Below are 24537 nucleotides of genomic sequence, written 5' to 3'. Positions count from 1 at the left end.
AGGACAAGCACTCTCGCAACAGCAGCTCTGTAAATGCAGGCAGATGGGAGAGCCTGGGGCACACACAATCAGCAGCTGCTCCTCTTCCCATTTTAGGAGCCTTGAATCACCCAGAGCTGTTGCTCTCACTGAGGCCACTTGGACTGATTTAGTTTTTAACTCCTGAAGATCACAGTTCAAGGACAAGGTGGGTTCTATCAGCAGGTTCACAGCTCAAAGCTGTGGTCACTTCACACATCCCTCCTTTAGAGTTTGGTTAAATATAATAAATCATCTTAAATAAATAGAATAAATATAATAAACTCACCTCATCTGCCTGCCCAGGAGGCCTTCAGAGGAACTCTGAGGCTGTGCACTCGAGAGCACTGTGCCTTCCCCTCACTCTCAGCTTGGAGAGCTCTTCCCAAGGCACCACCAGCTGCTGCCTCCACTCATCCATGCAATGCCTTTGCCTATTTTCCAAGCTTATTTAAGTGCTCAGCTATGAGCACATCTCCCCAAAACACATCCCACCAGCACATGAGAATGGTGCTTATTCAAGCTGATAATCTTTATGAAAATTATGAGGGAGAGGAATAGGGCTGGTTTCAAAACTTTGTGCCAGGGCAGCCTTCAGCTGCATGGCTGAAGTTTACAGGAGTTTTGCTTTCAGCCTGGCAGGACTTACATTCTTTTTTTGCCCCACTTTCCCCATAAATTAGCAGTTTCTCTGTCTGACAGGTTCACATTTCATTAAGATAAAAGATGCTGTGTCCCCCTAAGACCATCAGTACAGGTAAAACCCCTTCCCCAGGACATGTGCCAGGTTTATCCAACAAATCTGGTTTATTGACATTTGTCAAAACGACGCAACCATATACAAAAATTTATCTTCCAAAAGTGCCATCTTCATATTAAAAAAGAACCTGTTTGATTTCACTCATAAAAAATTTAAACATTCCATTTTCACATTTATTAAAACAGCACCACTGGTTTGTACCATGAGGATGCAGGTGATGCCCCAGGGCCTGCATCCAGCTTTGTCCCAGTAAAGCTGGTGTGTTGGACACTATAGACTGCTGTGACAGCTCTGCAACAAGGCACACTTCATCTTCCCCCAGTGCCAGGCACCTCTCTGTCACCTACAGGATGGCTACAACACATTCCTGGGAAAGCAGCAATGCTCAGGAATCCTACAGCAGGCAGGCAGTCCCATCCACACCAGGGCTGGCTGGCAGATCCAGTGGGTGCAGCTGGGATGGCACAAAGTCTTAATGAGAACTAGGCTGAGTGGATCACTGGCTGCTCCCAGAGCTCTGGAACAAAATAAAAGGAGACAATTTTACTTCTAACACCAGCAAAGAAAAAGGAATTCAAAGGCTAAATCAAAAATAAAACAATTTTCTAACAGTTTGAAACATGCCATGGCAGAAGAGCACAATAAAGGCAGGTCTCCAGCTCCTAAACCACTTCTGCTTGGGAAGAATGAGAATTATCCAAAGTCTTATTGTAAGAATGACCCAAAGTCTCACTCAGCTCTCTTTAGCAAAAAGTGAGAGGGGTGGACATCAATATACAGTTTCTTTGAAAGAGCAGCTATTCCAATCAGTTTTGTATCACATTATGTGCAATTTGCCCATCTGCCTTAGAGATGCCTCCAACAAATCAAAACTGGCAGCAAGGCTATGCTGAGGACAGAGATTTCAGCTAAAAATGGGTTTTGATAGGAAAGTAAGAACTAAACCCAAATGCCAGGCTCTTGTGAGAACACTCCCTTCTCCTACCTCTGCCTTGGCTGTGTACACCAACATGGGACAGTTCTTGGGGGAAGAGATGAACGAAGAAAAGGAAGCCTTTTACTCACCTCCCTTTCCTCCTGCTGCCCAGGAATGTTATCCTGGCCAGGAATGTTATCCTGCTGCCTGCTTGGAGCCCAGGGCAGGAGGGACCAGGCTGTCCAGCTGCTGCCTGTTCCCCGTCTGAACCAGCCACTCATAGAATTTGTCTTCTACCACAGCCTGTAACCGCTTCGTCTGATCCCTGAAACAGACACAGCAGCAGGGAAATATGGAAAAATTCACATTTATTCACAGTATTATGCTTCTACCATGCCTTCACTATCCAAACAAGTCTCCAGATGGATGAGGAAGAGCCAGGTTCCTGGACCTTGCAGAGACATCCAGAAAAGGTTTTTACCAAGTGAATGTGATGATAATAAATCCCAAAGGCAGAACCTGGTGGAGTTGGAGAAGTCATACAAAATTCTCCATCCCACCACCACAATCACCCTGTTCCAGGGCTGCCTCCACTTTCTCCTCAGGGCACAGCAGAAAAACTGTCTGAAAAGGAAGACTAAAATTAACAACCAGTGGTTAAGCACTAAGGACACAAAATTCTGTTCTGACAGCACCAGAGAGGAAGGAGATCAGGAAAAAAAAATGCACCTATAAACAAATCTCACATCATTTTCTGTTTGGGGTGTTTTTGGCAAGCCTAACAGGGTGGGCCACTCAGCTCAGGCTAACTGGCACTGGTCAGATGCCCAAAAGCATCTCCAGAACAGCATCCCAGCCCTCTGGGATCAGCTCACTGGAATTTCTCAAGCCAAAGGTGGCACAGCTGTTGAGTAGCTCCTGATGGACTTTTTCAAGCAGTTGACACAATTCATTTCTGAACAGCAATGAAAATGAACACTTTTCAGTATTCTGGAGGGTTTATGTAGGTTTGCTTTGAACCCATTCCCAATTTGATGTGCTGACCCCATTCTGTACTGGGAAAAGCAGGAAATCAGCTCCAGAGGAGACCACAAGGGTGATCAGAGGGATAGAGCATCCCTCCTCTAAGGAAAAGCTGGGAGATTCGGAATTGTTCAGCCTGGAGAAGAGAAACTCCACTGTGGCTTTCCAGTGCCTGAAGGAGCTACAAGAAACAAGGAGAGAGACTCTTTGCAAGAGCCTGAAGTGACAGCACAAGGGGGAATGGCTTCTCACTGCCAGAGAGCAGGGTCAGATGGGATACTGGGAAGGAACTGCTCCCTGTGAGGGTGGGCAGGCCCTGGCACAGGTGCCCAGAGCAGCTGTGGCTGCCCCTGGATCCCTGGAAGTGCTCAAGGCCAGGCTGGACAGGGCTGGGAGCAACCTGGGACAGTGGAAGGTGTCCCTGCCCATGGCAGGAGGGGAATCTGCTTGGTCCCTTCCCTTCCCTTTTTAAGGTCCCTTCCAATTCAGGCCATTCTATTCAGTTTTGTCCCACTCACCCTCAGACAGGCTCCATGTATCCACACCCTTTTTTCAAGTTAAGGCTGCTGTGTGTGTGTTCTCTTCCATTTGAGCCATTCCCCACAAAGCAGGGTTTTGGAACACAAACTAACCCAAATTCCTCCCCAGTGAACACAAAGGCAGCCACTTCTTTCTTCCCTTGTGGATTTATCTTCTCCAAGAGCTTTTTCTCTACCTTGATCTGCTACTGACCCTGAAAGACTTTCTGTCTGATACGCTCAGGAAAATGAATAAACAGGATTTTATGCTTTTGCAAGTTGTTCCTCAAGCTGTCTTCTTGGTCCTGTCTTACTGGGGTTTTACTTTCAGCCTGGCAGGATTTACATTCTTTTTTTGCCCCACTTTCCTCAATCAGACAACTTCAACTTCTTGAAAGATGTCTTCTTATTTCTAACACTCTCTTTCACCTCCCCGCTCAAGCACAGCAGCTTTTTTCTTTCTACAAGCCTGATATCCTGTTTGCTCTAAGCCTCCTACTTGTCTCCCTTCTTGTTTCCCTGCCTGCAGGAGACAACAGACATTTTCCACTGTCAGCTGCCCACTTTCTTTTCAGCAAGCTTCTAAACTTGCCAGAGTTTCCCCCCTTTTATGGAATAAGCAGCAAGCTCTTGCTTCCTGTGACTGCAGCAGATGATGGCAAATCTAAGCACATTTCCTCACATTTCTTTCACAGGAAGGTTCTGACAGGCCAAACTCCTTCCCAAAACTGTGCAGGGAAGCAGCAGAAGCCTGGGAAGAACAACAGATATTTGAAATGGGGTTTTATCCCCATTCTGTGCTTGCCAAGGAAGCTGGGCAGAGGAATTTCAAAATTACTGCCCAAAGGTGATCTGCTACAATGATCCAGGAGCACATTCCCTCAGCAAGGGCTGGGACAGCCATTTACAGCTTCAATCCAAGGGGAAGGCTGGGCTAAGAGGGACCCCAGGCAGCTCAGGGTGCACACCCAGCCCTGGCCCAATCCACTGCCAGGGTGGATCCCTCACCTCAGCAGCATCTGGGAGTGCTTTTCCTGGAGTCTCACAAGCTGGGAAAATGCAGCCATGAGAAAGCACCTCCTCAGGAGCAGTGTGGGTGAGGAAGAGGACTGTCCCCCTTCACTCCACTTGGTGAGGCCCCACCTGCAGAGCTGCCTTCAGCTCTGGGATACCCAGCACAACAAGGATGTGCTGCTGCTGGAATCCAGAGGAGGCCACGGAGGTGCTCCAGGGGCTGGAGCAAGGCTGGGAGAGCTGGGGGTGTTCACCTGGAGAAGATAAGGCCCCAGGGAGACATCACAGCACCTTCCAGTGCCTAAACGGGCTCCAGGAGAGCTGGAGAGGGACTTTGGACAAGGGACTGGAGTGACCCGACATAGGGGAATGGCTTCCCACTGCCAGAGGGCAGGGATAGATGGGATATTGGGAAGGAATTCTTCCCTGAGAGGGTGGGGAGGCCCTGGCACAGGGTGCCCAGAGAAGCTGTGGCTGCTCCATCCCTGAACTGTTGAAGGCCAGGCTGGACAGGGCTTGGAGCAACCTGAGATAGTGGAAGGTGTTCCACTGCAGGGAACAGGATCAGCTTTAAGGCACCTTTCAACCCAAGGCATTTTGGGATTCTCCAACCCTGAGCTATGCCTGTGAGCATTTACCTTCCCCCATCACCAAGCAGAATCCCACGATTGCTAATTACTAATGCTCTAGGACTGGCCTGCAAGACATGGCTCACACAACCCAGGCCATCCTTCAAGGATTTCTGTAGAAATCCCCATCAAACAACCCTCTGTCCACGTGGCTGAGAGGAACACTCACCTGCTCAGCCCTGCCTCCTTCACCATGCGCTGCCACACCTTCACCATCTGCTTCCGCTTCTTCAGCACCTTCTGGTACTCCTGGGGAAGCCCCCCTGGGGTCTCTGTGGTGTCTCCCTCCATCACAAAGGGAATCACAAAGGTGTAGAAGTCTGAGGGCGGCAGGAGCCGGAAGACGCTGGTGTCACCGCTGTCCCTGCACACCAGCATGGGGCTGTCCCAGTAGTTTGGCAGAGTGGCCAAGCCCACCTGAGCCATGTGGTCTTCCAGCATGGGATAATGGGTGTGGAAAGGGGCAAAGCTGACTTCCTGGTTCCCAGAGAGGATGAGGGGCTGCGTGGGTGTGAGGGTGTGGAAAGTGCAGCCCTTGGTGGACGAAAGGGACAAGCGATAGCAAACCGCGATGACCTTGATGTTGTCACAGCTCTGGACGTGCACTGATACCTCCACAGGGCCCAGGACAAAGGTGCTGTTCCGGCACTTCTCGATGGTCACAGACCTGCCAAGGAAGTACAGAACCATCAGGGGTGGGAGGAACCTCCATCCAGCCCAAGGCAGGGTCACTGTCACAGATATATTTATGAAAAATCCTTTTGCCAGGATTGTGGTGGTGTTTGCAGGATGAGGGAAGAGATGAGGATCTGACTCCATGTTTCAGATATCTGATTTATTATTTTATTAAATATATACTATTAAAACTATATTAAAAGAATAGAAGAAAGGATTTCATCAGAAGGCTTGAAAGGAAAGCAAAAGAATGGAGTAATTACAGAATCATGTGACTGACCAGACAGTCCAAGCCAGCTGACTGTGATTGGCCATTAATTAGAAACAACCACATGATACCAATCACAGATGCACCTGTTGCATTCCACAGCAGCAGAAAATCATCGTTTACATGTTGTTCCTGAGGCCTCAGCTTCTCAGGAGAAAAAGTCCTAAGGAAAGGATTTTTCATAACACATGTCTGTGACACAGGATTTTTTTCTCCTGAGAAGCTGCAGAGGAAAAGAAAAACAATAATTATCTGCTGCTATGGAATCCAACAGGTGGATCTTTGATTGGTCCATGTGGTTGCTTTTAATTAATGGCCACAGTCCAGCTGTCTCGGACTCTCTGGTCAATCACAAGATTTATTATCATTCCTTTCTGTTTCTTGCAAGCCTTCTGATGAAATTCTTTTCTCTCCATTCTTTTAGTGTAGTTTTAATATATAATTTTCTTTTAATATAATAAATATCATAAAATAATACATTAGCCTTCTGAAACATGGAGTCAAGATTCTCATCTCTTCCCTCATCCTGGGATCCCTGCAAACACCACCACAGGGTCACCTGCAGCAGGTGACACAGGAACGTGTCCAGGTGGGTTTGGAATGTCTCCAGAGAGGGAGATTCCACCTCTTCCCTGGGCAGCTGCAATAGAAGGAAGTTCTGTTGTGTTTTAGTTTATGGCCATTGCTCCTTATCCTGTCACTGTCAGTGCTGAGCAAAGCCTGGCACCACCTGGAGGTCTCTGTATGGATTGATGGGATCCCACCTCAGTCTGGTCTTCTCCAGACAACCAGGCCCAGCTCCCTCAGCCTTCCCTTATCAGGGAGATGTTCCACTCCCTTCATCATCTCTGTATCATCCACTGGACCCTCTCAGGAGCTCCTTGCCCCTCCTGAGGAACCCCAGCTGTGCCTCACAGGGCTGAGCAGAAGGGCAGCATCACTCCCTGACCTACTGGGAATGCTCTTCCTAACATCCCCCAGTATCCCACGGGCCTCCTGGCCCCCAGGACACACTCATGGTCAGCCAGGAGTCCAGCTGTGTCCAGGAGAAGCCTAACTCACCTCAGAGGGGACAGGAGGTAAATGAAGGAATCGTGGCAGCGACAGATGCTGACGTGAGCCCCCACCAGGGTGTCCGAGCTCTTGGCCACGGTCTGCTTGTACACGTGGCTCATCATCACCAGGGGGGACACCTCTGGCACCACCCGGGCACTGCAGGCAATCTTGGCTTTCCTGGTTGATCCTCCCCCTGCAAAACAAAGCCCACAGAAGTTCTGGGTGCAGCAATCCCTCAGGAAAATAATCAGCCCCAAAGGTCAAGGATGATCTATCCCACAGCATCCCTGATGCCTCCTGGGCAGGTCAGCAGCATGAGCCACCAGAAATTTCAGAAACTGAGAGACACTGAAGGATCAAAACCATTTCAAGATTACTTAGGAGAACTCAAAGCCTCCCACAAGTTCCAGAATCTCCAGTTCCACAAGCCTGTTGCTGAACACAAGATTCAGCTCAGCAGGAAGATTCTGAGGGTGGGTTTTAAGCAGGAATTGTGTGGTTTAAAAAGGGAAATGCTCCCTCTAGGACACAATCCTTAAGCCCTTTCCTATCCTCCCTGCCCCTCCTGGGACCCTGCAATCAGGGAAACAAAACATTGAGTTAAATTCCTTATCCTAAAGGGGAAAGTGTCTTGGCTCCACTGCCACATCCCTGAAGGAGAGGGGCTGGATTGGAGACAAGGAAACCTAGACCAGGTCCCACCCCACTCCCAGATCCCTGCTCAGCAACAAGAGCTGAGTTCTCATTTCTGTTTTTTTTTCCCTTTAAATTTTATTTATACTATTTATTTAGATTTATTTTTCTGTATTTCTAAATTGATTTCTGTATTTCTAATTCTATTTTCCGATTTCTCTACACTTTTGTAATTCTATTTATTTCTCTATATATTTATTTTTATTTATTATATTTATATACTTATCATATTTTTATATTATAGTCATATATTTATTATATTTATTTATTTACTTATTATATTTATTTTTATATTTTATATATCTTTATTTCTATTTTTTCTACATTTCTGTGCACTTCTGCTTTTGTTTTTCCATACTCGCACTTACCATATTTCTGTATATTTCTATATAGAATTTCTATTTTGCTCACATTTTTCCATTCCCCTCCACATCCCAATGTCCCCCCACACTTTTGTAATTCTATTTATTTCTATATATATTTTAATATTTCTATCCTTATTGTATGTATTATATTTGTATATTCATTATATTTATATATTTTTATATATTTATTTTTTATATATTTATTTCTACATTTCTGTGCACTTCTGCTTTTGTTTTTCCATACTCATACTTGCTGAATTTCTGTATATTTCTATCTATTTCTATTTTGCTCCCATATTTCCATTCTCTCCCACATCCCAATGTCTCCCCACACCCCCATTTCCCCCCCCACTTTTGTAATTCTATTTATTTCTATATTTTTATTATATTTATATCTTTATAATATTTATTATATTCTATTTATATATTTACTATATTTATTTTTATATATTTATTTCTACATTTCTGTGCACTTCTGCTTTTGTTTTTCCATACTCACACTTACCGTATTTCTGTATATAGAAATATATATTTCTATATATTTCTATTTTGCTCACATATTTCCATTCCCCCCCACATCCCAGTGTCCCCCCACATCCCAATGTCCCCCCACTGCCCCATTTCCCCCCATATTTCTGTCTATCTAACAACACCTCCCCAGCAGTTTTGCCCACCTTGCTGTGCCCGTACGAGATTCTTGCCAGCATTGATGCAGACAGTTATTCCCAGGGGATTGGCAGTGAGGGAGGAGCGCAGCCAGCTCTCCAGCTTGGGCAGGGAGAAGGTTCTGGAACCTTTGGAGTACCCATTGAGGCCATGGCAGGGCTGCCTGAGTGCCAGCTTGTGCAGGGGACGGACGGTGCCCGAATTGCTGACGGTGCCCTCCAGCAGGAAGCTGAGGGCACACACGGCTTCCAAGGACACCAGGCTGCTGCAGCTGGAATGGGAGGAGGCTGAGAGCTGCTCTGGCTCCAGCAGCAGCTCCAAGATATCCAAGAGGTGGCTCTGAACAAAGGCAAGGTGCTCCTGGTCATCCCAGCTCTGGAGAGGCAGGAAAACACACAAGGGGGTGAGTTCTCCAAGAAGCTCCATGGACATCATATATACAAATTCTTGCTTAGAATCCTTCTAGAAGAAGGAAAGCCAGCCAGGCACAATGCTCATTCCTGCTGCTCTGCTCTCACAAGGCTGGAAAGACATCCCAAAAACTCAAAATACCAACTCAAGTACCAAGTATTCGTTCTGGAGGGGCAGGAAAACACATGAGGGGTGAATTCTCCAAGCTGAGAAGCCCCATGGACATCACGTATACAAATCCTTGCTTAGAATCCTTCTGAAACAAGGGAAGCCAGTCAGGCACAGTGCTCATTCTTTCTGCTCTGCTCTCACAAAGCTGGAAAGACATCTCCTCCCTGAAAACTCAAAATAAAGCATTTCAATCCAACTCAAGTATCAAGTATTTCATTCCAGTTCTGGAGGGGCAGGAAAACACAGGAGGGGGTGAGTTCTCCAAGCTGAGAAGCTCCATGGACATTATGTATACAAATCCTTGCTTAGAATCCTTCTAGAAGAGGGAAACCCAGTCAGGCACAGTGCTCAATCTCTTTCTGCTCTGCTCTCACAAAGCTGGAAAGACATCTCCTCCCTGAAAACTCAAAATAAAGCATTTAATTCCAACTCAAGTACCAAGTATTTCATTCTAGAGAGTAGCACCAGGCTCTTCTACAGCCCCACACAAACCCAGGCCACTGCTGCTGGCATTCAAAGGGAGGACACAAATCAATAATTGACACTCAAGGTCCTGGAGCTGCTCCACTGGAAAATCCCTGCAGCCAGGATTGAGTGCCAGGATAAAAAGCAGAGGGTCATTTCTCCAATAAACCAAACCCTCTGAAAGAATCTTATTTCAAATTCTAGAGGGCTCCAGCCCAAAAAAAGCAGGAGACTGCAATTCTGGCAGAGATTCATAAAGCTGAGTTTTGCTGCAGGAACACAGGGCTGTGATTACACCTTGTCCTCGCCACTTTTGTTCAACAGTTCAGGATAAAGTTATCCAGCTCCTATTTTTAATCACTCCAACTTGCCCCAAGCTACATTTCATCAGCTCATCCCGCTCACAGCAGCACATCTGTGCCAGAATTCCAGAGGCTGGCGTTGGCCTTATGCAGGGTAGCAAATTGTAATGCATTCTCCCACACAGAGTTGCCCACAGGACACATTCAACCCACTCCTTCCTAAATACCTGGCAGTATTTTAAAAGGAAACAGCATTTCCATGTGGCTGATCTACAGCTGAACAACCAACTCCCCTCTCAGAAACAAAATGTGATGCCCTGGAATGCAAAATTCCACACTGGATCATGGGAAAGGCACTATGAGCATGAGGAGAGCTCCCTGCTTGACTTACAAAAAGACTGCTGCTTCTCAAAAGGAGACTTGCCAAGACTCTCAGGGAATAGTCAGTTGGGTTTGGACTCCAGGAAAGTCTCATCGAAAAATTTAAAGAATCTTTTTATAAACTGTAGAGATCACTTCGTTTACTATGGAACAGGAGTTCTGCAGCTGGAGCTTTGCTCACAGGTGAAACTCTCCGGGGAACAAACCAGCTCCTTTCCCAAGCCTCCTCAGAGTGAAGAGGCTCCTCCTGCACACGGACAATCCCGGAGGCACGAGTACCTTATTCCCGGTGCCCGATTTCTCTGACAGGCAGGGAGACTTGGTCCTGGGGCTGGGCCACTCGTCCCCGAGCAGAGAGCGCCGCAGGGACACGTTGTGGAACTGCTGCACGTACAGGAACAGCAGGAACTGCAGCGTGTCCACGGAGAGCTGGGGAGAGACAGAGAAGTGTCAGCCTGGGCCGGGCTCCCCTTTCGGCGGGGTCGGGGCTCCCCCTGCCTTAGGCCGGGCTCTTGCCTTGCTCCGCTCCGACTCCAGCTCCTCGGCGCTGCTGCAGGCCGCCTCAGTCTCGGCCCAGCGCAGGCGGAGCGTCGGGGAGGGCCCGCGGAGGCCGCGGTAGAGCTCGAAGTAGAGCCAGGCGATGTCAGGGCTCAGCAGCAGCTTCCCGCAGGCAAGGTGCCGCCAGCTGGGCCAGCTCAACCGCGGGAAGCAGCCCTGGTCCGCCCGAGCGCGGGCGTAGGCGGCCGCCTTGCGCAGGTAGTGCGGGGCGAGGCGGGCGGGCGGCGGGGCCGGGAGCGCTCCCACCAGGAACGGCTCCGTGCGCACCCACAACCGCACCGACCCCGCCGCCATCGCCGCCGCCGCCACTTCCGGCTTCCGCCGCGGGCACCATAGAGACGGCCGTTCCCGCCCGCCGGGAGCCGCCGCCCATTGGCTGAGACTGCCAGAGCGAGGGCGGGAAAAAGCGGTGCGCTCGCTGATTGGCTGTTTGGAAGGAAGTCACCCCGGAGGGGCGGCGAGGCGTGGCCGGCGCGCTGCGATGCGACGCTCCGGCTGGCGATTGGCCGGCGGCGGTGAAGTGTGAGCAGCCCATTGGCCGGCGTTGCGCGGAGGCGCGCTCGGATTGGCTAGCGTGGAACACCCCGCGCTGCCATTGGCTGGGGCCGGGGCGCAGCGAGCCGCCGGGACGCGCCGCTCCCGCCGCTCCCCCTCAGCCGGCAGGGCCGGGCCCGCCATGGCCCCCGCCTGGATCGGCCGCCTCTGCCTGCTCCTGCTGTGCCTCTGCGGAGAGGCCGCCGCGGGGTGAGTGCGCCGGGCCGCGCCCACGGGCCGGGGGCTCCGCCTCAGCACCGGCCTTCCCCCTGCTGAGGGTCGGCGGGCGCGGCGCTGACGGGACCCCGCTGCCTTTCCCTCATCGCTCCCCTGTTCCCCTTCTCCCTTCCCGCCTCTCCCATCCCCGTTCTCCTTCACGCTCTCCCCGCTCCCCTTCCCTCACCTTCTCTCTCCCCCCACGGCAGGAGAGACTTCTACAAGATCCTGGGGGTGTCCCGCGGCGCCTCCATCAAGGACATCAAGAAGGCCTATCGCAAACTGGCGCTGCAGCTCCATCCCGACAGGAACCCCGACGACCCCCGCGCCCAGGAGAAGTTCCAGGACCTGGGCGCTGCCTACGAGGTGAGGCCGGGAGCTGGGAGTGTCCCTAAGGGAGCCGGGAATGGCCTCCCCAGGCTGGGAAGGGTGGATGGGGCTCGTAGGATTGATCCTGGAGCGTTCAGGGGATGGAAAAGAAGGTTTGTAGGGAATTAAAGGCTTTTCCCCAAGGTGCAGCTGGAATCCATCCTTCCCCTGTACCATGTGAAATTCCATCTTCCCCCTGTTAATATATTGAATTCCATCTCACATCTCTTATTGTCACAGAATCCCAGGATGGGTAAGGTTGGAAGGGACTTGAAGATGATCTCATTCCATCCCTTCACCATGGGCATGGACACCTTCCACATCAAATTTCCTTTATTCCTTCTCCTTCTCATCAATTTTCATCCTCCCCCTATTACTACACCAAATTCCATCCTTCCCCTCTTAGTACAACCAGTTCCAGATACTCTCCCAAATGAAAAACAAAGATCCAGAGCATACCAAATTGCTTTATAAGAGACACCCAATTCTGTTTCCATTTTATCCAGAAAAAACAAATCAACTCACTGTGTCCCACAGCCAGTTCAGCAGAAGGATTTCCAAGCTGTCCTGGCTAAACACGGATAAAGACCTTGCAAGGAAGGGCAGGTTTCTTTTATACTACACCAAAATCCATCCAGCCCCTGTTAATACATCCAGTTCCAGACTCTCCCAAATAACAAACAAAGATCCAGAGCCTACCAGGTTGCTTGGAGAGCTGCTCCTGCCAGAGGACCATCCAACACCTCTCAGCCAGAAGGCAGCTAAGGCACCAGCTTAAAGTTTTTTGGAATTTATTCCCAGATCCTCAGGGGAGAAGTGGAGGTGCAGCAGCTCCAAGTGTGTGTAGGGCCTGGCTGGGGTCAGTCTGAGCTGATGGGAAGTAAAAGAGGCTGTCCTTGGGTTTAGAGGATATTAAGTGAGAAATGTAATTGTGGGACGCAGCAGGATTCCTGTTATTCCATGATGATGTTGTGGCATGCAAATTATCCCCCACACTAATAACCCAGGACATTAAATAAATCAAATACAGATCATTGTATTGCCCAAAGGTGTGAAGTCAAAGCCTGCTTTCCTTGGCTGTACATACACAGTGATGGAATAGAGGCTGTTTCTTCCATGTTTTCTCTCCTTTTTGTCACTCCATCTGCTCCTGCTCCCCTCCTGTGCAGCAGAGAGGAAGATGATGCTGAAAAATTCCATTAGCAGAAATTCCTAGCAGTGAATTGCTCTCTGGGTGGGAGTTTGGGGTCCTTAGGGAAAAACCAGCTGCAGGAAAAAGGGTTTGCAGCCTGGCTCCTGCTTCCATCCCTGGTGCTCCTCAGATATGCAAATATTCCCCAAAAGAGGAAGTGAGAGAACCAGTTGGCATTTGGTTCTTTGTGTTGAGAAAGAAAACTGTTCACTTTTGTTTTCTCTAAAAGCTGGGACCCCTTTTTAGTTCTGACTTAGATAAACTGGCTTTATTATCACAGGGAAAATTTATATAAAGACATTTTTGGGGGGGAAAAGTAATTCTCTATCATTTGCAGCACCTCAGGATGGAACTGTGAGCACTTCAGGATTGATGGAGCTGTGAGCTTGGTGCTGCTTCTGTGAGCTGGGATCTTGTTGGCACTTCCTGCTGGCAAAGGATTTCTCTGCCTCTTCCTCAAGTTCCAGCTGGTTTAAGTGTTTGCCAGCAGCTGAGATTATTCTTTCTGTTTGAAAGCTGAGTGAAAAAATGGTTGTAAAATCAAATCAGAAATCCAGTATTCATGTGTGTGAGGTTTGGAGGAAGCTTTTGATGCGTTCCCTGCCAGGTTTTTATCTGTGTTTAGCCAGGACAGCTTGGAAATCCTTCTGCTGAACTATCTTTGGGACACAGTGAGTTGATTTTTGGGCAGAATGGAACCAGAATTGGGTGTCCCTTATAAAGCAGAATTTTCCTCACCATAAACTCTCTGTTAACAGCACTGCTGTTCAAGGTCTAGGTAGCTGATTATGGCAAAGCTTTCCCAAAAAATTGAGGGGAAAATAGGTTAATGAACCTGCTCAGTGTCTTCATTTTCACAGGCTCAGTGATTCCAGACTGGAGCTGTGTGCTCTGAATTCAGCTGTTGGAACCAGGAAAGAGACTGATCCCAGGAGAGGGAGTGAGACTCTTCTGCAAAGAGCCATGGGTCTCAGGATGGGTTTGGGAGGAGTTTCCATGGGAGTCTCAGGTGCAAAGGGAGAACTGAACCCTTACCTGCTGGGTGGAATTGGTGAAGTCACTGCTGATTTTCCCTTGTTGCTAGCATTTATCAGTGGTTATAATTCCACAGAATCTCAGCATGATTTGAGTTGGGAGGGACCTTAAAGCTCATCCATTTCCACCCCCTGCCATGGGCAGGGACACCTTCCACTGTCCCAGGTTGTTCCAAGCCCCATCCCACCTGGCCTTGGACACCTCCAGGGATGGGGCAGCCACAGCTTCTCCAAACACCCCAAATTCAGCTGGTTTTCCTCTTTTAGCTGCTTCTCCACCTGTTGAGTTGCTTCTCCGTCTGTTCCCACTCCTCTACAGCCTTCTGAAAGCCAAACTGCCAACCCTGGCTTTTCCAAATATGATCAATAAAGGAGGAAGGGCAAGGAAGACTAAAAGTGACCAGAGACTTCTGGATCTCTGAGGCAGGAAAGAGCAAAGATCACAACTTAGGAAATAAAATCAATGCTTAAAAGTCATGGCTGAGACATGATGGTATGTGATTATTTGTCTCAGCATGTCCTGCTTTGTAGGATTTGAGTATTCCTTGTGATTAGTTTTTTTAATATTTAAGATAAACTCCGTGTTTATGTTTTCCAGGCTGCTCCTGCCTTTTTAATGAATGAAGTGTGCTTTTTTATGGGCTTAACTTTTGCAGACAGCACAGCAAGCTTGGCTCCTGCAGAGTCCCCAGTGAAAAGTGCTGGGGGCCCTCAGAGCCTTGTCCAACACCTCCCTTGAGCTCCAGGTGAGCCTTTGCTCCATCCCTGCCTTTTCCAGGTGCTGTCAGACGAGGAGAAGAGGAAGCAGTACGATGCCTATGGAGAGGAGGGCCTGAAGGATGGCCACCAGAGCTCCCATGGAGACATCTTCTCCCAGTAAGGAGTTTTAACCCCTTTGGGCTGTTTTCACCCCTTCGCAGCTGCTGCTCTGATTCTGTGATGCTCAAGCACCCTTTTGATGGGGTTTTGTCTGGCCCAAGATTGCTGATGTGCAAGTTGAGAATTTGGAGAGATACATTACATGCAATTTCCAGTTTTGGTGTGCTCCACTCCTTGCTGCCAGCAGGATCCAGTAGAGACTTCCCACATGGGCACCTCTGGGCACTGTGGGTGATTTTTCAGGTGCAGCACCTGCTTCAAACACGTGGAAACTTTCTCAGGTTATCTGTGTGTGATTGGGTTTAACCTGTTGTCACACATCACTTTGGGGACACTTTGCCTTCTGCAAAGCAATGCTGTGGTTACTTGCACAGCCCCTGTAGAATTTGGAGCATTAAAAACCAAAGGCACTTGCACATAGCTTGGACAGAACCTGATTTTCTGCCCCTTTGGATAAATTTCCTAAAATAATTCCTGAAGTTGCTCAGCTCCTGTAATCCTGGGTGAGGATGCTCTGCTCTGCTCTGTTCTGAGGGACAATATGCAGGATTCCTAGGGAGTTTTCCTCATCCCTCTTGTCTTTAAACTACTAAAAACCAGCCTGCTAGCAGTACCTTGCAGTGCTACTCAGAGTTTACACCTTTTAGTGATGGCAGCTGAGCAGCAGTGCAGTGTGGAGAGTCAGATTTTGAGTGTTCTGCTCCAAAATTTGTTTTCTTTAGTGCAGAAAACTCTTCTAAAGTGTTAGACTTTAGTTGTCTAACAAAAAGAGGTTTCTGGGTTCACTCTGGAGCTTTAGGACTGCAAGGAGGATGCTTTTTAGTGGAGTAGAAGCATCAAGAATTCCTTCCTGAGCTAACCATTGTGATTAACTCCAGTTTCTTTGGGGACTTTGGATTCATGTTTGGAGGAAGCCCTCGGCAGCAAGACAGGAATATTCCCCGGGGAAGTGACATCATCGTGGACCTGGAGGTCACACTGGAGGAGGTGTATTCAGGAAACTTTGTAGAAGTAAGTTTATTTGTCTCAGTGTTTCTTCTGTTCCCAGGTTTGAGGGGCCTGACCAGAGCTCAGAATATCTTCTCCCAAAAATTAGAGCTGAAGTAGATGCTGCATTTCTGTGCTGGCAGTGGAGGATGTTGTGGTGCTGGTTCCTGTAGTTTACTGAAAAAAACACACATTTATTCATCTTTTGCATCTGGCAGTGTCTCCATAAATGTGATAATACTGAATTGTTGGTTGTCACTCAGCTGCTCATCTTGATTAGTGCAGCAGCCCAATTGAAAGAGGTGCAAATTGTCCCTCTGTAGAATTAAGGAATATTTAAGAGGCTGTTGATAAGCTTCAAATCCACTTTGTAATTCTTGTAAAACCACAATGAGGATTTTTCAGTCTCTTTCTATGGCCAAATGTGCCACTGCAAGTTTCTAGATTATATAACTGAGAAGAGTATGTGGAAAATTATTATTTTCTTTCAAGCAAGCTCCATCTGTGGTGCTGACAATCCCTCCTGTCTGCTGGCTGGCTTTCCTGTGGTTGATTTTGTGTTGTGTCCAGATAATTTCCCCATTGTGTGAGACAAGGAAGTGTCATAACCAAAATGTGGGGTGTTCCATCCTAGTGTTACCTTTCCTGTGTGGAAAGAGAATGGCAATAGTGATGTCACAGAGAGCTTTTTTGCTGTTTAACATGTGATCACAAGGTGCAAACTTGTCATTGTTTTGCCAAGGGCACGTTTGGAGCTATTGTGGCAGCACCACACAACGTCCCTGCCTGTGGCACAAGGCTGGAATTAGGTGATCTTTAAGGTCCCTTCCACCCCAAATTCTCTGTTCAGAGAAATGCTGGCCCTTGTGGAGACCCAGGAACACTGACATCAGCCTCTCCCTCTTCCCTGCAGGTTGTCAGGAACAAGCCAGTGGCAAGACAGGCACCTGGCAAACGGAAATGCAACTGCAGGCAGGAGATGAGAACCACCCAGCTGGGCCCTGGGCGCTTCCAGATGACTCAGGAAGTTGTTTGTGATGAGTGTCCCAACGTCAAGTGAGTTTGGTGCTCTTTCCTGCTCCACAGAATCCTAAATTCCGTGATTTTATGCAGGGACGTCAGTGTAGGGAGGTTTATTCCAAAACCCACCGCTAGATGGGGGAGCGCGCCTGTGTTCCCAGGACGAGCTGGGGACTTCGGGAAGGTTTAACACCGGGTTCTCATTTCCAGGGAGCCACTCTTGATTCTTACATCTATTGGGTGAAGAGCATTCCAATTTCCCCTTCCAGCCTTTTATTCCTTGCACAGAGTTCCACAGCTAGATCTGAATGGGAAGCACACAGCTGGGAACAGCTGGATATGGAATGCCATGCTGAAATGGAATGCCATCACACCCCCTGGTGCTGACTGTGTATTTGGGAGCTTTCAACTTCACCTTCTTTGCTCCCTGAGTCTCAGCTCACCAGAAAGGCAGCTGAGACTCTCTAGGTTTAGATGTGAGCAAGAAGAGCATGTGTGAGCTTGTGGGGGGGCTCTCCTTACCCCAGGGACACAAATTAAAAGTTGAGTTGAAGCTGAAATAAATCAATCAAGTTGCAAACTGAGTGCTGGGTTGCTCTTCCCGTTTTCAGGCTGGTGAATGAAGAGAGGACACTGGAAGTGGAGATAGAGCCAGGGGTGAGGGATGGCATGGAGTATCCCTTCATTGGGGAAGGTGAGTGTGTGCTCAGCTCCGAGCTGCTCCTCCTCCATGCTTCTCTGGCACGTGGTTCCCATGTGCTTGGAAGTGCTGAAATCCAGGAGCATGTTCCTAAGTCTGGATAACACAGTTCCACTCCCTTAGCTGGGAGTGGGGACAACACCTGAGCAGGAGCATCTGTTCCGAGCTTTTGGCTTTGAAGGGATCCCCTCTGCCCTTCAGTGGCTAAAAGACATCATTAACATGAGACAGATCTTCCAGAAAAGCAGAGGTGTGACCTTGCTGAGGCAACACCCATAAAGCCCTAAGCTCTGTAGGAGATGTTTAAGCAGAATTTTGATCATCTAAAGATCAATTAGTTGGGGTTTTTTTTTTCCTTCAACTGTAATATCCTGCTTGTCTCTCCACTCATTCCTAACTATTTCCTTTAAACCAAACTCTTCTTTCTCCCCCACAGGTGAGCCCCACGTGGATGGGGAGCCAGGAGATTTGCGCTTCCGAATAAAAGTTCTCAAGTAAGTCTCTGGCCTAGCTGGGCTCTTGCTTGGCCAGATGGAGCTTGTCCTTCAGCAGGGCAGCTGCAGGTCTGGCACTCAGGGCTGTGCAGGATGCTCAGCCCTCATGGTGCTGGAGGAGCTGGACTTGATGCTGTTAAAAGTAGAATTGTCAAAAGTATCTTATTTTTTTTGGCTGGAATTCACCATGTGTGATTCAGAACAAATATCTCCTTTTCCCTAACACACAATCTTGCTATTGTAAGGAAATGCACTACTAAGAAAATTGCTGTGTGAGTCAGGACTTCTTGCCACACCTCACCACTCAGTGCCCTAGAAATAGAAAAGACATTTATCAGTGCATATCTTATACAGGAAAATGAAGCTAAATTTGATTCATTCCTCACTTCCCCTCCTATTTATGATTTCTCCAACCTCCCAAATTGAAGGAAAGAAGCTCAAGGACCTGTTTCCCCTCTGGGGAAGGAGTAAAGTTCAATGGCTCTTATTTCCACAGGCACCCAGTGTTTGAAAGGAGAGGAGATGACTTGTACACAAACGTGACAATCTCGCTGGTCGAGGCACTGACAGGCTTTGAGATGGATATTGCCCACTTGGATGGGCACAAGGTGAGGCCCAGGGTGTTGTGTGCATCCCAAATTTCACCTGCAGCTCTGTGCTGAGGGTTGGCTTGCTCAGGGTCTGGTTATCTACAGTATTCCCTCTGTTGGAGCGTTTCCAGGCCAATGGGGGGTGCCTCACTTCCATTAGTTCTGGCATGTGTCCAGTGAAACAGCCTGGAGCCATGGGATATCACTGCTTTTGGCAAGGAATCAATGCCAGTTGGAGCTTTCCAGTGGGTTGGAAAGAGTGTTGGAGTATTGGGGTGCACACACAGAACATGGACTGCCCAGGGAGGTACTGGAGTCCCCATCCCTGCATGTGTTCAGGGAACATCTGGATGTGGCCCTCAGTGCTCTGTTCTGGTTGACAAGGTCAGAATCAGTCATGGCTTGGACTCAGTGATCTTGCAAATCTTTCCCAACTTCATTGATCTTGTAACACCACTAATATTCTAACTTTCCTTTTCTCTCCAGGTTCACATTGTGAGGGATAAAACCACAAAACCCGGCGCCAAGCTGTGGAAGAAGGGAGAAGGGCTTCCAAACTTTGATAACAACAACATCAAAGGCTCCCTAATAATCACCTTTGATGTGGAGTTCCCCAAGGAGCAGCTGACACCGGAGCAGCGGGAAGGTGAGTGCCCAGAGCCCTCAGGCTGACCCTGGCACAGCTCCTCCAGGGCCTGGAGCAGTCAGGAGGGGTTCTCCTGTCCCTGTGCCCCTTGTCCAACATAGCACAGTTGGCTGGTGGCCTGTGATGGACTCCCACATCCCTTGGAAGCCAGGAAGCTTGGCTGCTGAGGTTGGGATGTGCTGCTGCTGGAATGCAGCTCTTGGCAAGTGTGCAGGTGCTTTGTTTTGGTGCTGCCCATCTGTCTGACCCCACAGCCTTGCTGGGCTCAGCCTCTGTCTGCTTTGCCTCAGCTGGAATGGGATCACAAAGGGTTTTCCAGCCCCTGCTGCTACTTTTTTGGAGGGAAGACTTGTGGAAATCCCTCTGCTGCTGAGGGGAAGGAATGTCACACTGTGTCAGGAGAAGGGTTATTCCTTCCCACAGCTCCTTCCACCCTACTCCCTCTAGGACAGATCTGCTGCTCAGCTTCACATGGAAACCTGATGAACCATGTTGGAATCCTAAAATTGCCAGGAGGGTAAATCCTGAAATCCTGTACTCCCAGCAGGGAATTTTTTGCTCCAGCAGCCTCTGTGGTTCTGCTGCTCCACATTAGAGTAGGAGTCAAGGGCCTCATCCTCTGCCATGGGACAAAGATATTCCTGGCATGTACTAGTGCAGCTCTTCAGAAAATCCCCAGAACTTCTTCCAGGGGTTCTTCTGAAGTGGATTGACTTCTTTTAGTGGATTTCCTGGACTCCACAAGTGGTGTTTTATTCCACTGCCAGTAGTTTTTATTCCACTGCCTTGGCCACACTGTTCCAGCTGCCCTGTGCAGTCCAGCTGGTGGCTGCAGCTCCAGATGTCCTGAGGCTCTTTCCTGCAGCTCTTTGGGCTGGGAGCTCTGTACCTCTGGGCTGGGCTTAGAGTGATCCTGCTTTGTGGATTTATCCCTGTGCTTTCCCTCTTGTTCCAAGAGTGTTGTACAGGGCACAATGGCCTCCTCACTGTGGAGTCTCAGTCCAGGCTCTGCTGCCCTTCCAGAAGCTTCATCAGGCAACAGCAGCTCTGAAACACATGTGAGGTTATTCCAGCTGTTGTTCTTGGCAGTTTGGAGGACCCTGGGCAAGGAGCAGTGGCAGAAGCCTCTGTATTTTTGACAGAATTGCTCACACACCTCTACGGATATCCGGGAACAGAGAGGTGATGGCACTGGCAAGGGTGTGCTCAGGCACAGGGCCTTGGGTGTTTCTCTCCCTCCCAAAGCAATTACACATTTCCCAGGGGAAGGTGACTGGGTAGGCAGTCAGATGCTGTTCTGTGTGCTGGGTATCTCCAAACATCCACGATATCAGGAGTTTTATGAGGGAATAGGTCTATCCCTGTGTGTGGCAGCAGCTCAGTGTACACATTCAGTGGAAAACTGTGGGCTTCAGAATTCAAAACATCCCTTTTTTCCTTATTGTTGGCAGTGCTCCTCATTTCTTATCTCCTGACCACATATCCAGCTCCTGGGGCTGTCAGAAGATACTCTGGCTCCAAGAGCACCACCCCCAGCTTTGGAGTCACAGAAATAATATCCCTTCTTTCCTGCAGTGGGACTTGATCACTGCTGATCAGAGCTTCCTCTCCCTCTGTGCTGTAACCTGTCACTTCTTGTTGGTATCAACAACATTTCAAAGGAAAAATTGACTTCAGGCTGCACTTCAGGGAAGTGCAGTAGCACCACTTGTTGGGATTCCTGGTTGGAATTCCTGATTAAACCTCTGGTACATGATGAAATATCCTGTGCACTACAGGGGGTGTTCTGCCAGAGGTGTGGTAGCTGCTGGGAAATGAGGTGTGGGATGGTGCTAATCCCAGTTTTTTTTCAGGATTACACCTTTCTCCAGCTACAGCCTTCCTTTCTAAGAACCAGACATCCAGGAGCCACATCCTCTCACCCAGCAGCTGGAAAGTGACTTGAAGGCTCCTCAGGAAGTGAATTTGCCTTAGAGAATGACCTGTTCTAATAATGAGCAGCTCTTTGCCAGAGGTTCACTTTGTCCTGGTGTTCCTAAAAAAAAGTTCAGGAATCTCTGGCCATCAGGGTAGGCATATGAGAAGTTCTTGCCTGGCAGAGAGACATCCTGCTTCCAGTTACTACTTCCAGGGCAGTTTTCCAGTATTTTAACACAGCTGCTGTGACCCTTATGCATCCCATCACTGGTTTTCAAGGACAGTGGAATGTGCAGCCAAAAAGGTTTAAGGATAGACAAGCAGGACAAGGGTTGCAGGGAGACAAACTGTTTTTTACCAGGATTTCCTGAAGGATTTGCATGCCTGAAGGTTGGAATTTTCTTCTGTACAAGTAAATTGGTTGGTTTCATTACTGATAGTCAATCTAAATCTCCCCTGGAGCAACTTGAGGCCATTTCCTCTCATCCTGTCCCTTGTTCTCCTGAGCAGAGTCTGACCCTCACCTGGCTTCCCCTCCTGTCAGGGGTTGTGCAGAGCCACAAGGTTCCCCCTGAGCCTCCTTTTCTCCAGGCTGAGCCCCTTTCCAGCTCCCTCAGCCACTCCTGGTGCTCCATTCCCTTCCCTGGACACGCTCCAGCCCTCAATGTCCTCCTTTTAGTTATTTGAAGGTCGCCCACAGTGTTGGGAGTTTCCCTCTGTTTTGGGCTCAGTGGTTTTTGAGGCTGCTCTGAGCTGTGTCCGGAGGGGTTCCAGGGCAGTGAGTGACCAGGCTGAGTTCATCAGAGGGGACTCCCTCTGTAATCTCTGGAAAAACAGTGACACATCCACCCTTGCCATTCTGCTTCCTCTGCTCCCTCTGGGCTTGCCCTTTAAGCAGCAGTGGAGACCTGCCAGCCCTTCCCTGTCGTGCCGACCCCAGGAGAATGAGCTATTATGGATTGAAGGGCTGACTCACTCTTTGGGCTGTTTGGTAAGAATTTGATACTGCCAGATCCTTGAACTGCCAGTTCCTTGGAGTGTTCAGTGGATGGGATTTCAGGAATGGGGAAGAAGTGCTGGAAAAGTCATCCTGACATCTTTGCTGTGCTCTGCGTGTGACACTCTCCCTTCCCTTGCAGGTCTCAAGCAGCTGTTGAAGCAAGGATCAGTGCAGAAGGTCTACAATGGATTGCAGGGATATTGATGTGTGGAAAAATTGGACTTCCCTGGAAATGCAAAGTCAGATTTGTTTGCAGTCTTTTCTCCTGCCCACTGTAGAAGGGGGAAGAGGGAGGGGGGAAATGGTTGAGGTTTAGCTCATCTTTGGTTTGTAAATTATGGAAGTGCTCACAGTTTGGGGAAATACTTTTTTCAGGACATAACTGGTGCTGCCTATCATGTTCCACGTCCTGGAACAACAGAGATTCCTTGAGCAGGAAAACATAGGTGGGGGAAAGGAGTTTTAAATTCCACACAGATTGGAATTTCTGGTTTTTAAATATATTTTGATGTGACTTTTCTTGGCCATCTCAACATATTTTCATAGCTGCTCCTGCTTTTTACGTCCTTCGTGTCAATTTCTTCCAAATTCCTGTTGTTTTGGGGTGATATTTTTAATCCTAGCCCTTCTTCCCCTTCCCCTCTGAGTCCAGAGTGTGGTATTGGTTCAGAGTCTGGTTTTGGGTCAGGAATACTGGTGCTGTTGGAAGTGCACTGGGCTGTGTCAGGCCCCGCAATTGATTGGGAAAAGAATCTTTCAAGCCCTCTGTGGGCTCTCCTAACTACAAAGTCCCAAAAATTGGTCTGAAATTTGAAGTTGCACCAGCTTAGCAAGGACTCGTTGGTCATGGTGGAATTTGGGAATGGCTCCTCATGGCCCTGGTTGTCCCTCGTTGCCCCCACATGGAACCAGTCTGGAAAAGCTCCCTCCCCTCCTGCGCTCTGTCCTCCGTGAGGACAGGTGAGGCTGATGGGAATAAAGTGTTTGTTGGAGTTGGAATGGCAAAACCTCCCTGGTGATGTGTTTCTGGGACAGACCTGGGCTTCCCTGTGCCAGGCAGCAGCAGAAATCATGGAATCAGTAAGGCTGGAAAAGCCCTCTGAGGTCAAGTCCAACTGTTCTCCCATCACTGCCCTGTGTCCCCAAGTGCCACATCCATGGGTCTGTTTAACCACTCCAGGGATGGGGACTCCACCAGCTCCAGTGCCAGTGCTTGACCCTCCTTTTAGGGAAGGAATTTTCTGTCAAATCCAATCTAAACCTCCACTGGAGCAACTTGAGGCTGTTTCCCCTTGTCCTGTCACTGTTCCCTGGGAGAAGAGCCCAATGCCACCTGGCTCCACACTCCTTCCTATTCCTTCAGGAATCTTGGGGCTGTGAATCTTCCACCTTCTCCCTATCCCATTCCCTCTTTGGGAAGTGGATGGGCTCTGGTTTGCCTACAGGGAAGTGTTTGCTGAGGAGCAGCAGATGCAGCCTCAACGTGGTTTTGTTTTCAATTTTTTCCATTTTCCTTCCTTGGGAGCCGGAAGCAGCTCGAGGTGGGCACAGCCCCTGTGTCCATGCTGCCCTTGCTCCAGCAAGTCCCACCCTCCCCTGCAGCTCCAGAGGAGTGACGCAGGGGAAGCAGCAGCCCTGGGAAGATTTCCTGTTGGATCCTGTGTACATTTGCCTTGGCAGAGCACAGCAGGGGCTTGGGGAGCAGCTGAGACCAACCCACAATGCCAAACCCCTGCTTCTCCTCAGAATCCATAAGGATAAAGTGGTAACCCCAGCTGAGGGTGCTTCCTCTGCCCACGATGCCCAGTCTTTTCCAGGTGCTGCCTCTGCTCCCCCTTAGCTCAAGTTTCTAGGAAACCTCAAATTTCAAAGAAGTTCCTTCCCATATCCCTGTTCCTGGGGCTGTTTTCTGTTATTCCAGCCCCTTGCAACCCTGTTCACCTGTAGCAATAAATCCAAAAAGCCAGGATTTTACCCCTAAGCTCCATTGTGTAACCTCTCCTACCTGCACCCCCAGCAGCAGCCTGCAGGTTTATTTTGGGCCTGAGTTCTTGTTCCCACTGCTGCTTT

At 49.0% G+C, this 24537-nt stretch overlaps 2 protein-coding genes across 2 annotated transcripts; one reads left to right on the top strand and one right to left on the bottom strand.

Annotated features, from left to right (window-relative positions):
- Nucleotides 1–806: 806 nt before the first annotated feature.
- On the bottom strand, nt 807–11184 carry TBCCD1 (TBCC domain containing 1). The gene is made up of 7 exons (XM_064721429.1): nt 10848–11184; nt 10611–10760; nt 8610–8976; nt 6884–7070; nt 5048–5545; nt 1844–2019; nt 807–1295 (listed from the first exon to the last, which is right to left on the bottom strand). The coding sequence occupies exons 1-6, from the start codon at nt 11181–11183 to the stop codon at nt 1890–1892; spliced, it is 1668 nt and encodes a 555-aa protein (XP_064577499.1). The 5' UTR covers nt 11184; the 3' UTR covers nt 807–1295; nt 1844–1889.
- A 316-nt stretch (nt 11185–11500) lies between these two features.
- DNAJB11 (DnaJ heat shock protein family (Hsp40) member B11) lies at nt 11501–22986 on the top strand. The gene is made up of 10 exons (XM_064721072.1): nt 11501–11633; nt 11849–12005; nt 15013–15110; nt 15992–16124; nt 17014–17156; nt 17732–17814; nt 18257–18314; nt 18811–18922; nt 19391–19550; nt 22607–22986. Exons 1-10 carry the CDS (start codon nt 11566–11568, stop codon nt 22669–22671), a joined length of 1077 nt encoding a protein of 358 aa, XP_064577142.1. The 5' UTR covers nt 11501–11565; the 3' UTR covers nt 22672–22986.
- Nucleotides 22987–24537: the final 1551 nt, after the last annotated feature.

Source organism: Zonotrichia leucophrys, chromosome 9 (assembly GCF_028769735.1).
Source record: "Zonotrichia leucophrys gambelii isolate GWCS_2022_RI chromosome 9, RI_Zleu_2.0, whole genome shotgun sequence".
NCBI classification, from domain to species: Eukaryota; Metazoa; Chordata; class Aves; order Passeriformes; family Passerellidae; genus Zonotrichia; species Zonotrichia leucophrys.
The sequence above is the reverse complement of the archived record's forward strand: the minus strand, read 5'-3'. Positions and strand labels throughout refer to the sequence as shown.